The sequence below is a fragment of the Penaeus monodon genome, chromosome 14, assembly GCF_015228065.2.
Source record: "Penaeus monodon isolate SGIC_2016 chromosome 14, NSTDA_Pmon_1, whole genome shotgun sequence".
Classification (NCBI taxonomy): Eukaryota; Metazoa; Arthropoda; class Malacostraca; order Decapoda; family Penaeidae; genus Penaeus; species Penaeus monodon.
This window is the reverse complement of record NC_051399.1, coordinates 35,857,086-35,872,085: the sequence shown is the minus strand read 5'-3', so window position 1 is coordinate 35,872,085 and position 15,000 is coordinate 35,857,086. Positions and strand designations below refer to the sequence as shown.

At 33.8% G+C, this 15,000-nt stretch overlaps 1 protein-coding gene across 5 annotated transcripts in view; it reads left to right on the top strand.

Moving 5' to 3' along the window:
* Nucleotides 1-15,000, top strand: part of LOC119581072 (heparan sulfate glucosamine 3-O-sulfotransferase 5-like) — a 30,816-nt gene that overhangs the window by 14,730 nt on the left and 1,086 nt on the right. Inside the window, exons 2-6 of one of the 5 annotated variants that reach the window (XM_037929389.1) lie at nucleotides 1,475-1,698; nucleotides 1,943-2,217; nucleotides 9,821-10,041; nucleotides 10,682-10,811; nucleotides 12,837-14,257. In XM_037929389.1, coding sequence (XP_037785317.1) covers nucleotides 1,491-1,698; nucleotides 1,943-2,217; nucleotides 9,821-10,041; nucleotides 10,682-10,811; nucleotides 12,837-12,992 — 990 coding nt within the window. In that variant the 5' untranslated portion in view covers nucleotides 1,475-1,490 and the 3' untranslated portion in view covers nucleotides 12,993-14,257. The other 4 variants (XM_037929390.1, XM_037929388.1, XM_037929386.1 and 1 more) reach the window with 4 other exon arrangements.

The window sequence follows — 15,000 nt, the reverse complement described above, 5'->3', positions numbered from 1 at the left end:
AGTAGTTGCTTGTAAATCAGACACTCTTGATATTAGAGGCAACAGTGACAATCTCTCGATGTGTCGTAGCCTCTGTATGAATGCATAGTCTGTTTAGCACATGCATGTCAGACTTTCTACTGGCGGTCATGGTATCTCTCATGCACCAGGTTAGGGCCTAGCTATGTTTTTTTGTTAAGAAAGACGAAGTCTATACATTTATCTTGGGTTTATTTTCTTCCTCTTTTAATTGTTATTCCTTTTTTCTTTTCTTTTTTTCTTCATCCTCTTCTGTATCTCCTCTTCTTCCTCCTCCCCCTCCTCCTCTTTCTTTGCTCCTCCTCCTCCTCCCCCCCTCCTCCTCCTCCTCCTCCTCCTCTCTCCTCCTCCTCCTCCTCCTCCTCCTCCTCCTCCTCTCTCCTCCTCCTTCCTCCTCCTCCTCCTCTTTCCCTACATTCTCCCTCCTTCCTCCTCTCCTCTCCTCCTCTTCCTTTCTCTTCCTCTCCTTTCCTCCTCTTCCTCCTCCTCTTCTGCCCCATCCTCCTTCTCCTCCTTCTCCTCCTCTCTCCTCTCCTCCTCCTTCTCCTCTCCCTTCCTCATCAGCTACTGAGTTTATGACTCTCCGTGCTCATAGAATCTTTCCCTCTACTGTTTTCCAATACTAATTTTACCCCTCTCTTCCTCCATCTCATTCCTTTCATGCCTTCCTCCTCTTCATTGAAAAGATAACCTTCCTCATTGCAATGAGCCAATTTTATTACAGTTTTGCCTTATTTATGTAACCTATCTTCTTCTTGCCTTATGCTCATGTGGCACTTATGCTGCTAATTTGCAATATAGCCTTACTTGAGTAAGGATGTACTCTCAGTGCATGCGGATAGCCTGGCCAAATGAATACGTGTGTTTGTTGTCAAGACTCTTTTCTTCTCCATTGCAATTTATTATTTCTTTTGTGCATAAGCAATCCCCCCCCCCCCCCAATTTTCCAAGTTCAATATTTGTCATTTGTATGCTGTGTCAAGATGGTAATAAACTGTTTACTCTGTACAGACTCCATATCCCTAGATAGAGTACAATATTTGTGTAATTTAGTTATATTTTATGTAAAATGCACTGCCCATTATGATGGATGGGTATATAATCCTGAACAAGGTGTATTTTTGAGAATTCTATTTGTTTTTATAAAAAAAAAAAAAAATAAACAGCGTATCTAAAAGGATTTCATCTCATATGTAAAAAATGGGAATTTTTTTCTTCCTTTTTTTCATTAAAGAATTAAATTTACTGTGCATCGGTAAACCTTGTAATATTTTGATATCATTGGTCGAATCTGTAGGTCTTAACCTTTTTGTAGAAATAATTATTGTTCATACAGGATTGTGCCTATTCTAAATGAGGTATCAGGCTTTCACAAAAATTTGAACTATATTTCCTAGCCTCTGGCATTTGGCAAAGAGAAATTTTCTTAACTATTTTTTTCTCTTGTCCTATGCAGCTAGCAAGAAGATATTATGTCAGTTGGAAGTGAAAACTATCAACTTGTCTGGAGCGAGGACCCAGGACCTGAGGCCTCCAGGGGGCCACTCATGGGGGGCCGCTGGGGTTGCTCTTCTCCCCTGAGCATGCTGCGGCGGGTGGCCCCCATCATCATTTTGGCTTCACTCCTCGTCTGTCTGTTCCTCTACTACACTTCACCTCTGGGAGCAACAACTCTGTATGGTAAGTTATGCTCTTGTGAGTGGAGCATATGAGCGTCCTCTTTTCCTGAACAAGTGAGATGAGGCCACTTTCAAGCTCTCCTGTTTGTTTACTTCCTTAAGACACATTACAGCAGGAATGTGACGGCCCACAATCGGTAATGTTAGTGTAAAGGAGAAAGTTCACTTTTTTTTTTTTCCTTTTTTTTCTGAATGCTCCATAGTCACAATTCCTCTGTTAGTGTTTGACAGTGAAATAATTCCAGCACCATCAGCAGCATCTGAGACCACTGGACTTGATTCCGCCACAACAGAAGTTTACCGCAAACGCCTTCGTTTTCGAGGAACCCAGCGGAGGCTGCCCCAAGCCCTGATCATTGGAGTGCGGAAATGTGGAACACGGGCCCTACTGGAGATGCTCAATTTGCACCCATACATCCAAAAGAATGGAGCTGAGATGCACTTCTTCGACGATGACGAGCGCTACGCCAATGGCATTGAATGGTACCGGAAAAAGATGCCATACTCTTTTGATAATCAAGTGAGCTCCAAAGTTTTTTCGTTTTTTAAAATCTGTTAAACAGATATTTATTCACTACATTTTCCATTGCTCATATAGGTAGGTGCCCAGAGGTAGAAGGGTAAATTTACCAAAAGTTATACATTTTAGTTTACTCTTGAATAAGATAGATTAATTCACTTTTACATTTGAAGACTGTTCGGCATGTATAATGAGGACAAAGGAAAATGTGTGAATTGGACATAGTACAATCACTATACTATATAGGATTTATATGTGATTATGTTGTGTTCCTCTGATAGCTAAATACTACTGGTTTTACTTTATATGATACACTCTATACTAATATTTTATAAAGAAGATTAAATTGAAGATTAAACTGCTATAAAATTCTGACACTTGATGACTATAGGAAATTGGGTTCTGGATACCACAGATGCAGGGGATTGGCCAAATCAGTGTTCTGTGACATTTATTTTTTAAATGTTATTTATAGAAGGATTTTAGGGCATGTACTTCAACTTTATTTAAAAATTATTATTTTGGTCATTTTTTCAATGAGTATTACTGAGATGGTAGCTGTACATGATAGTGTGCTGTGAATTACATGAAAGGGAAATGTTTAATTAGAAAAAAAAGAATGTTCTTTGATATTTTTCTTGTAATTTAGAAGCTATATTTTTTATTAAAAATTTAATAGCTAGGCAAAGAAAAAAATTAACCAACTATTTGCCTAAGTGAACTTTTTTTTTTTTCCCCCCTTTTTTATAATGTATTTTAAAACTTAGTAAGCTGACAATTAATATATTTTTTTACGTGTACTGGTATCTGCTGTAACAGATAAAGTTAAAGTGAGAGGGAAATTGAAGAAAATACGGCAGATGAAATGTTTATGGCAGCACTGTGTCCTTTGATCACTGAATAACTCACAGATGTTTTCTTAGGATTTACAGTTTGTGAATTATCTCTTGTAATATCATTATCATGTGTGCTTGTAAAACAAAGGAATTGAGAATTATGTTAATTGGTATCTTGAAATGCTAATCAAAAAAATATAATGATAAGATTTGATTTGATTAGACTTATCATGGAGGCTCCACAATATGTTCTCGGAGGTACAAAAAATTGTGCAATGTTTACTGGTCATATATCTACTTCTTTTGGAAAATGTTTAATATTTTTTATTATTATTAACTTGAAAAGACCACAATTTCTCAGTTTATCCTGGCCTCCAGCTGAAAAAATCAAGTTTTACACTGAAAATGTATTTGCTGTCATTGTAACATAAATAGTTGTAATTTATTCATAGTAAACTCTATAATTCTAAATCTGGCTTTGGGGAAAAAAAGACAAAAACTGTGGACCCCATCTTTACTAGAGGCCTCACATATTTGCTTATATTGCTCAGTAATAATTGTATACGTTGAAAAGCACAGTGTTAGTGTATAGCTCAACTGCTGTGAAGGGAGAGGAGAGCATAGGGGATGGGATGATGATTGTAGAGGTTTCTGATAGCTTGAAAGGGGGATGTAGAGGGAGGATTGGATGGGAGGAGGAGCCACCCAAGTGTAGGAGGTAACCCATTGCTTGTCATTATCATCATTATCATTATTATTATTGTCATTATTATTATTAGCTTTGTTATTGTTATCATCATTATTTTATTGTTATTATTATTATTTACTGCTACTGTTATAATATTACTGCTCTTACTACTATTACCACAATTACTACTATTACTGCTACAGGTGCTACTATTTTTTGGTATTCTATCCTGCATGAACAACAGAAGTGCTTTTGTATATTGAACTTGCTAATTTAAAGGTATATATCCCATTTACAATCCCATAGACTATAAATACTTTTACTTTGGGGTCTGAAATTGTGTTGCATATTACTTTAGTAACTTTTTATATTAGGGTAGTTATTAAATGATGGGAGTGAACTGGCCACTGTGTCTGGTTAATATCAAGGTTGCCTACATGATTTATAAATTAAAAGTGTTTGGGTGACATTTGTCTCTCTTGTCCCTGATCTTGGAGAAGCGATTATTATGTCTCGATAAAAGCATTGAAAAATGAGGGTTTAGGCCTACTTAAGAAATCTGTAGCTTGAGGAATAGCACTGCTGGTACCCAGAAACTCCACACTTGCATCAAGTGCAGAACAGTGAGCACCTTCCATTGTTATATTGTGTAGAGATGCCATCTGGAATATTCACTGTTGCTGTGGTGTGTTTAGATAGCATCCATTGTAATTGGATTTAGAAACTTGAATACCATCTTGTTCATTCAGTGATGTTCAGTAGATTTGTTTTTTGGTGTTTCAGAGGTTAAGTAATCAGTAATTTGTGATTAAAGGTTTTGAAATTAATTAATTTCATTTGAGTACTATAAAATTTTCATAAGCAATTGGATATGCAGACACAAACACCCAGAGTAATTTGCCAAATAACCCCCACTCTCCTTACATTCTTTGTTTTGGTCTTTATATTTGCTTTAGTTTATGTCTGAAGGAAGCACAGCATTATTCCTGGAAGATATTTTTTGAAGATATTTAAGTATGAACAACAAGGAACTTAGATCAAGAATGGAATAGGGCATACCATTTCTTATCTCCTAGCCTGATGCCGAGTCGTATGATAGCAAAAACCTCTAATAATGACAAAATTTGAATTCTAAATCAGCTTTTACATTGGGAATAACCATAAAGTAATGATAGTGATAAGATTGGTGGTGAAGATTATGATCTTACTGTGCCTACTATTACTATTACTACCCCCCCAATCCCTTGCTTGCTGTTTCCGTGGGGGGCGTAGGAGGCAGAGACTTGGGGCCCAATTTATGGATCATCCCTGCCTTGGACCTCAGCCCTCGCCTCAACTAATTTTGCAGGACCTCTTCTTCTCCCACTTTCATTTCCATTCTCTTCTTCATACCTGTCTGTCCACTTATGCAAATCATTAATTCAAATTTACCCTTTACGGCACAATACTTTACCATAATGCTGTATAACCTTTGATGCCTGGTACATTTGTTTGTTTTGACCATTGACCATTATTGAATAAAAAAAAAAAAATGGGTGTTTGCCCCCCAGCCCCATCCTATCGCTATGGTTTGTATACGCCACCTTAAATGTAGATGCAGCAGAAAATTCTCAGTAGATAAAATACTATTACTATTATTCTTACTCTTATTATTTCTATTATTACCACTGTTAATGGTATTATAAAGTTTTTGTAGAAAATATTGATATGCATGCACGCACATGTATATACTGCCACAACTTTGTAAAATTATTTCACTTATATGAGTACAGTTAAAATTACTGCATTATTATGGTTTCATATATTACTAATATGGTTGGTGTAGTAAAGATTGTTCATAAATGAATAGATTGTAAGTCTCTTTGATGTGATGAAATTGAGAGTGCCAAGATCCTTTAAAACCTTCTCCCCTCCTTATGCAGTCCAGCTTGCTCCTGGTTAGGAAGTTTTATTCATAACAGAAGGCAATTTCTGTTGAATGTGTAGTCAGTAATTGCAATATTATAGTACTATAGTTGGTGGCAGTTTCCTTTGGATATTCAGTTAGTGACTACAATATTATAATATTGATTTTTTCTCTGGGCATGCTGAAGAAATGACTTATCAGTGATAAATGAAAATACTTGAACATTACCTGGTAATTAGGGGCAGGCTAGACTTTACTGAGTGGTGAGAAGGTCATAAAAGATCATGGCACTGATAATTTTATTGCCACTGCTTACATGTCTCCTTGGTTTCCTCAAAGAAAGTCTTACACAGTCTATTCATTTATGAATAGACTGTTTAAGGCTTTATTTGAGCATTTATTTATTTATGAACAGCTTTTACAGCACCATTCATATGAGTAATATATGAAACCACAATGAAAACGTATTTGTAACTTTGTTTACATATGTGAAAGTATATAACCAAATTATGGGAACGTTGTAAGATTCCATAATTTAATTTGTTGCATTTTACTCTCTCTCAATTACTATTATTAATTTACTAGGCAACAGTGAAATGACAAGTTGGAAATCCTTTAGTCTGTCAAATATACTAGACATGCATACATGTATTTGATTGGCTTCATGTGCAAAGGCGTGCATGTGTTTGTAGACCTCTGTATGCATGTGTTTGTTATATTATTGTTATTTCCATAATATAAAAATGTAGCCATAAACACGCTTACTAATTTTTCATGGTGTTTCTGTTAACTGCATTGGGGTAAGATATTTTACAGTTTTTTATGAAATTCAGTGATTAAAGGATAACAAAAAAAGAAATTGAAAATGACAAAACAATGAATTTTTGTTTTAACCCATTCGCCCCGGAATTTTTCGCTCGTCGCTCAGCGCCGCTCACGGTAATAGTTGCCAGCTGCGTGGGCCGCCGCAACAGGATTTTTTCTGGAGCGGCGCGGCGGCGCAAAGACCATCATATAATTTTTGCAGGAATCTATCCATAGATTTATTATGAAAGTTGCGTTTTATATAAGGGCAATGTGTAGAAACTGTACTTTTCTCATAGTTTTTTCTAGGCATCTATTCGCCTTTGTATTGAGGAGATATACTGAATCGCTTCCAAGTTCTCTACACTATCTGATGACATCAACACTTTGATGCTAAAAGTTAGTGTTGTTTTTGCACGAGATGTAAAAGTATGGACTTAGCCGTTTTTTTGTTTTTTTTTTTCAAACTTTCAAATGAAGCAGAGCAGCAAGCCAAATATCATTTTGATACTCAGAAGTAGTGCATTGTCCATATAAGAGATCACACCATGTTTTTTATCATTTCATTCAACAGAAAAGGAAGAAAAGCAGAAGTGAATGTAGCTTCACTTTGATGTTCAAAAATAGCTTTGTATTGATATGTGATGTCACACTGTGTAAGTTTAGTTTTTTTTTCTTTAGTACAAGACTTGTAAGAGAGAATATACCTTCATACCTTCCATGGCTGTGATCGTTCTGCTGGAATGAGCCTTTGACTGACCTTTTATTCACATGACTAACCAATCAGATCACGCCATGTGACCTGATGCACCAATCAAAGCAATTACTAGTTTCCAGCCAGTCAGGTCAAGGTACATCATAATCATGCAATCTAGTGTGAACAAATCACATGATTACAAGTCATAAATAATTACGACAATTACATATGTCATAAATTACATACGTCACATATTTATCAACCAGTCAAATAAGACTAGTCACAGAGCCAAGTATTAGGTTGAAAAAAATAATAAACTGTCAGTCTATGGTCAGTCATCAAGGCAAAAATACGTGCCAAACGTTACGGGGCCCATAGATGCCATGGCAATATTACATGCCAAACGTGTTGGCGTCCATTGAGAGCATGGCAAGAATAGATGCCAAACGGGGCGAATGGGTTAAGAGAAAGAGGCAGAGACAGATTGACGAAAGTTAGAGATATACAGACACACGTTCATGCACGCACGCACACACACACATGCACCCACTTACACAGACTGTAAATCTGGTCCAGTGGGCTTAGATTTGTGGTATTATTCCTGCCTTGAGAGGTTGCCTACTACTCTTTGCCTGCCATTTATGGGTTAAAGATTATAAGTTGATACATTTTAGGCTGCTAAGAAGTAACTGTTAAAGGAAACAAAGTTTGAGAGGAGTTTATGTGTGTGTGCTTATACATGGGCATGTTTGCATAACTAGGTCTGTGTCTGCATATGTAATGATGTGTTAGATAATTAACACTAACAAAAGAAATAGATGTGCATGAGTGGACTAAATAGATATAGGCTAATTGTATAACTCACAGTAACCCATTGACATCAGGTACATGTGCTGTCCAGTGTAGTGATTTTTTGTGAATTTTGTTTACACATTCTTTGATATCAATGAGTTGGTTATTTGGCCTAGCTAACCCCACCTGATTTTCTTATTTCTTATGATAGTAGTATTTTTTTTCTTTTAATACTATTAACCCAGTGCCGATAGGGATGAGGTGTACATATATGCTATGTCCAATGCGAGTTTAGTTTATTGAATATATCATAGGTTGCTTTTCAAGGGGTTAGTCACCAATTACTAGTCATACTTATCTCAGCTGTTAACCCATTTCCTTGATTTTTAGAATGTTTATTTTTGATTGCTATTAGTGTTCTTGAGAACATTATAGTAAACAATGTCAATAATAATCGTAACAGTATGGATATTAATAGCACTAGAATAAAGCATTTGTCACAAAAACTCAAGGAAAGGGGAAGTCAGCTGAGGTCACATGTACCTATTAATTGACTCCCAGGTGGTTGATCACTTGTGACCCTATCTATGTGTAGAGACAGTTCTCATTATTATTATTGTTATTATTGTTATTGTTGTTATTATTATTATTATTATTATATCATCAATTATTATTATTATTATCATCAATTTTTATTATTATTATTTATTAATTGTTATTATTATTATTGATTTTATTATTTTATTATTATTGTTATCATCATCTTCATTATTTATGTTGTAATTCTGCTAGTATTTCCTCCGTCCATTTGTTCATTTGTAAATTATCCTTACATCTTACACAAAAAATCATATTCCATTTGACTGCAGGCTTGAGTTTTTTTTTTTTTTTTTTTTTATGCCTGGAATCATATTCCACGTGACTATGGACTTGAAGTCAATTTTTTATTATTGTTGTTGTTGTTGTTATTATTGATATTATCATCATTCTTCTTAAAGGCAAGTGCACTGCAGTGAGTGTAGTTAAACCATCAGTTTACCCTAATTTGTTATTCAAATGACTTTCCAAGAGAAGAGGTTAAGAAGGAAGGAAGGAGGGGAATGGGAAGGGTAGGAGTGGAAGAAAGGGGGGAGATGGTTAAAGGGAGGGGAAGGAGGGCTTAAAGAGAAAAGAGAGATTGGGAAAGGGACACAGAGGAAAAATGGAGGAGACTTAAAGAGGAAAAGGGGTTGGGGAAGGGGAAAGGGAGGAGGAAGAGAAAAGAAGGGGGATGGGAGAGGGAGAGAAGAGGATAAGAGAGCAAAGGAGGTGAGGAGGGAAGTGTGAGGGGCAAACGTAGAGCGTAAAATGGGAAAGAAGGAGTAATGTAAGGGATATTTTGGAGTGACATTATGATTAGTCTAGTGCTGTTAACAATAATGATAGAAATAAAAAGGAGATACCTGAAAATCAAGAAAGAAAGTGAACAGGTAGTACCAGTAACTGATGCAATGGTGATGAAGAATTTGTTGAACTATCTCTGTGTACAAATAATTTATAACCAAAATTGTAGTTGACAGGCCATGAATGTACATACTATCCCAGCATCAAGTTAATTTATTTGTACAGCCAAACAACATAGATAAAATTATTGATATGAAAGTAAGACCAACACCAGGCTATTGGTACAATTATTATAATTATAATATTATTATCATCAGCATTATTTTTATTTCTACTATTGTTATTAGTATTATTATTATTATTATTATTATTATTATTATTATTATTATTATCATGATTAGTATCATTGTTATTATTATTATAATAATTATTATATTTGTTATTATAATTGAGTTTTATTTTACTAGAGCTACAACCCAACACCCATTACTTTCCAGATCACAATGGAGAAGACACCATCCTACTTCATCTCCCGTGAAGCACCGGCAAGAATCCACGCCATGAACACCTCGACCCGGCTTCTGCTCATCGTCAGGGAACCAGCTGACCGTGTGCTCTCAGATTACACCCAGATTATGGAGTCTAAACTGAGGAAGGGGATCCAGATCGCGCCGTTCCACGAGAAGATTCTGACGCCTGATGGGGAGATTGACGAGACGTAAGTCGGGTTTATAGGATTTTTTATCATTATATTTTCAATATGATTGTTAGGTCTGTTGTTCTTAATCTTGACTTTGCTCTTCTTATTATTAGTATGATTGTAGTTTTTCTTATAGTTATTGATTGCAATGTCAGTAAATATTTCCATCATTTTTTCCCCATTATCTTTGTACATATCAATTTTTTTTTTTCTTTCTTTTTTTTCTCCTTTTAGTACAAGCAATATTATTCCATAACATAGGAAAGATCAGTCATAATGTGATGTTTCAAATACTCTTTTGAAAAGACAGATTTGTAATATATTGATTCTCTGTTATTGCTAGTGTTCTAAGAAGATGATAATGTCCTAAATTTGTTTTATTAGTGTCTTCAAGTATAGAAGTAGAGTAGTGTTTATCATGACAGTTGTTGCAGAAAGCTTGAATAAAATTTAATATTTTGCTTTAAATTATTATGAAGTGGAATGATACACCTTACCTCTCTACTTTGAATTTATAGAGCACAAATTTTTATTTATTTTGAATGATTAAACTTTAGTAATGCAGATTTGGTTGTTTTATATTCACTTAATGTGGTATAAAATTTATGGATACATATCCTTTTTATATTAATTATATATTCATTTCCTCTCTTTTTAGGTACAAGGCCATCAAAATAAGTCAGTATGCAATACATGTCTTACGGTGGCTGAATGTTTTTCCTAGAGATCAGATACACATCGTCGATGGCGATAAATTAATAGCCGATCCTTTTTCGGAGATAGACAAGGTAAGAATCATCATTTGTGGTTTTAAAGTGATGTCAAACTCCTTGAGATCAGGATTGTAGGCATTCGTGATAACCGCATTTTCCTTTTAACTGATTTCTCTTTTGATTCATCTAAATTAAGATCTTAATTTCCCATAAAAATATGATAATGATGAGGATGTAAATAAGGAAATGGTAGATGATGATGATTAAAAGTAATGATAGTAATAGTTAGCTGAAAATACATATGCAACATATTTGTCAATCAAAATGCATATTATTTGCTTTATGGACATGATACCAGACTTAATTTTTATATATATTTATTATATTATATTATATTATATTATATTATATATAGTGCCTTCAGAAGTCAGTAATATTGAAATTTGTTTATTTTTATTTGAGACAATGATTCCAAATTGCCATCCACATATATATATGGCCCAAAAATGTCTACTATCTAATCTCAGAATTTGTATCTGCTCTTTAGCAGGAATACCGAAGGGGTGAATGATGCCAAAATTACTTATCAGATGTTGGTTTTATTCGATCATATAATAACTTTTGTCATCACCTTTTGATAATTGCTGAGTTAACCTGCTTATTGCTATTACTTATAACCTAGGTCTCCCTATTCCTAAATCCATACATATATACATATATCTCTGGCTACATAAGAGGCAGAAAAATTTTAAAGGTACAAAGTATATGGATGAAACCTATCTCAAAACACCAACTACCATGGTTTATTTTTATGACATCATGTTTGAATTATTAAAATCATGTTAGTATTATTCCTTCTTGAGAGGTGATCTTCATAATAAAGAAATTTTCCACAAAATTTCAAATCTGATAAAGGTAGGTGTTCAAGATTAGAACATTTTACAGAACAACAAACCATTTTGTCTACAGTGTGTGGCATGTGCCATCACAACTGCGAGAGTATTTGCTTATATTTGCCAGCTAAATGTGTGTTTATGTTTTCTCTCTCTCTCTCTCTCTCTCTCTCTCTCTCTCTCTCTCTCTCTCTCTCTCTCTCTCTCTCTCTCTCTCTCTCTCTTCTTTTCTCTTCTCTCTCTTCTCTCTCTCTCTCTCTTTATACTATAGTACTATGTATGTATATTTATGTATCTATGCTGTACGTACATTGTCATACATATTCTATACATGCATTCTTTATATATATTAATATATATATAGTATATATTAATCTATATTATATATATATATAATATATATATATGATATATATATATGTGTGTAGATATAGTATAGTATATATCATATACATATATATACATATAATATATATATTAATAATATAATAAATTTATACTAATATAATATATATATAATTATGTATAGTATTTATTAAATATATATATATACATATATATATATTCACTTATTCATTTTTGCATAATTGATTTTTAAATGTGAGTCAAAAAGTATGTATATTTTATTAAATTATGACCATCTGGCATATATCACACACAATACATTTACAAAATGTCTATGTCTATCAGGTTAATACCATAAGTGACAGCCACCCAGAGTTCCTCCTCCCCATCATACTCTCCTTCTTGAACAGTTTCTCTCTTCCTACTCTCAGGCTGAAGTCTTGTCTTTGGGGGAACTTCATTGTCTACAGGGAATGGTTGAAGTCTGGATATCCTTTCCCCAAGAACTCTCCTCCATATCCTCTGTCTTGAAAGATCTGTAACTACTGACTCGAAAGCCAAATTGCATACCTGATTCTCGTTTCTTGCTCTTGATTGATTGACCTAAAATTTCCCAAGAGAAATTGTTGCAACATGTTGTCTTCGTGTGAAGTAACTCAAGCTGTATAAAGCTATAGTTAAATGAAAGACAAAACAAAACATTTTTTTGGCATCTGTGTCCTTTATCTACTTTTGATTATAATTTCATATCCTTAACCCAATAACAATGGGCTAAATTTTCAGTAAAGTCTGGTGAAAGTGGACATACATTCATGTTTGCCATTCTTTATATCGTCAATTATCTGATATGACTTCATCCCAGCTATCAGATGACTTCATCCCAGCTGTCAGGACATGGACACATCATGTATTGAGATGTCACCTGCTGTCTGTGATTAGTCAGCATGACATGCAGTTTGCAGTTGGGTTAAGGAACGGTGTTAAAAGGAAAGTAATCAGTTATCGGGATTTATTTTAAACTGGGCTTTTGCAAGATGTTACATTACGTGCTTTAAATATGTTTTTTCCTCAATTTTAAATTTATATTTTCTATAGTCATTAACAACAATATAATGCAAGCTATATTAGTCAGTCTTCCCTTGCAGTCAACTTTCAGTACTAATAGCACACTTACAAGCAGCAAATGTGATTCCACAATCAAGAAGAATGAAGGATCTAAAAGTCAGGAGCTATGGCCTTATTCTGCTTTATCTTAACTCTCTGAATCTCCTCTTGGTTTTCATGTTTTATGACAGGTCATTCCTCTTGCTGTCTGTGTTATGTATTACTAATACCTGGTCTCCCAATTTTTTGTCTTTGTGCATATACCATCAACTTGGGTATTCCCCAGGGTGCTTCTTTGTGCTGTGCTTACTCTGTTCGTAATCAGTTTCCACCTTTTCATCAAAGTTAATTCCTCAATTGAAACTTTTCCTGGACTTTCTTTCACAACCATTGTCAGCAGACCTGTCAATTTAGATTTTTTCTTTTCTTTTCATTTCTTTTCTTTACTTTTCTTTCTTATTGGTTGCAGTTACTTTTCCTCTGTAGCACAGTGCTTCGATGAGCATCTTTGCTCTTATCCCTGTACAAGTACTAATTTTAAAAGAATAATGATAAAAGTAAAGAGAGATAAAGAGCAGTGAGATTTTAATCTGAATTATTTAAAATTGTGTAAAATCAAATAAAAACATTTCTTATACTTTTTGACTTACCCTTTTAGAGGTGGTTTGTTGTAGTTGTGGGTTTGTGTGCATTATATATATGTATGTTATGAATATATCTGTACACACACACACGCACACAGCTATTAGATTTTAGGTTCAATTAGTTTCATCAGCAATAAGAATGATTTAGATTCACTTAGTTTATTTTTATTCCCTCTTGTACTTTTATATTATTATTATAATAGAAAAGCATTAAAGCAAGTAATGTTTTGTTTTTATTTATCAAAACCAACCTATTACCAACACTTTAGATACACACACAAAATTACCCTAACCATCAGACAAACATCATGAATAATTTTCCATAATTAATGTAATTCACACCATCAGTAGTCTTGTTGTTAACACGATATCTAGACTGTGGTAAAACACCACAAGATTCTTGAGTCACAGCTGAGGGGTGGCAAGCTGCACAGTTCACTGGCTGAATAACTCTCGTTTGCCTGCTTTCTTACCCTCCTATAGGCTGTAGGGCAACATCCTGATATATATATATGTGTGTGTGCGTGCATGCGTGCGTGCGTGCGTGTGTGTACACATACAAATATATATATATATATATATATATATATATATATATATATATATATATATATATATATATATATATATAGTATATATATATAAATATATATATGTATATATATATGTATATATATGTATATATTTATATATTATATATATATATATATGTATATATATATGTATATATATATATATATATTATATATAATATATATATTTGTATATATATATATATATTTGTATATATATATATATATCTATATATATATATATATCTATATCTATATCTATATATGCAGATGTATATGTGTGTATACCTGTGGCTATTTGCGTGGATGTGTGTGTTTGTGTCTGTGTAAGAAATTTCTTTTCCCAGATACAGAACTTTTTCTTGCCTTTTCCTTCTTTTATGAGTACTAACTAAAAGAGCATGAAAATTCTGTATTATAAATTCAGTGGGTTAAAGGCAAGAATTAATATGCTGAAGGTCCTAAGAATACTAACTTCAGTATTTTGTGGTGGTTTCTATTGAACTTCAGCCCATTTCTAGTAACATGGAAACTGCACACTACAGATGACCCCTTTGAAACTATCCTGAAATGGATCCTTGCAAAATGAAAGGGAAATAAATGCTGGTTTATTTTATAGCATGAGAAAATGTTAAATATCTTTAAAAATATGTCAAATAACCATGGCTATATTATTATTATTTTTTTTTAGAAATATCTTTGATTT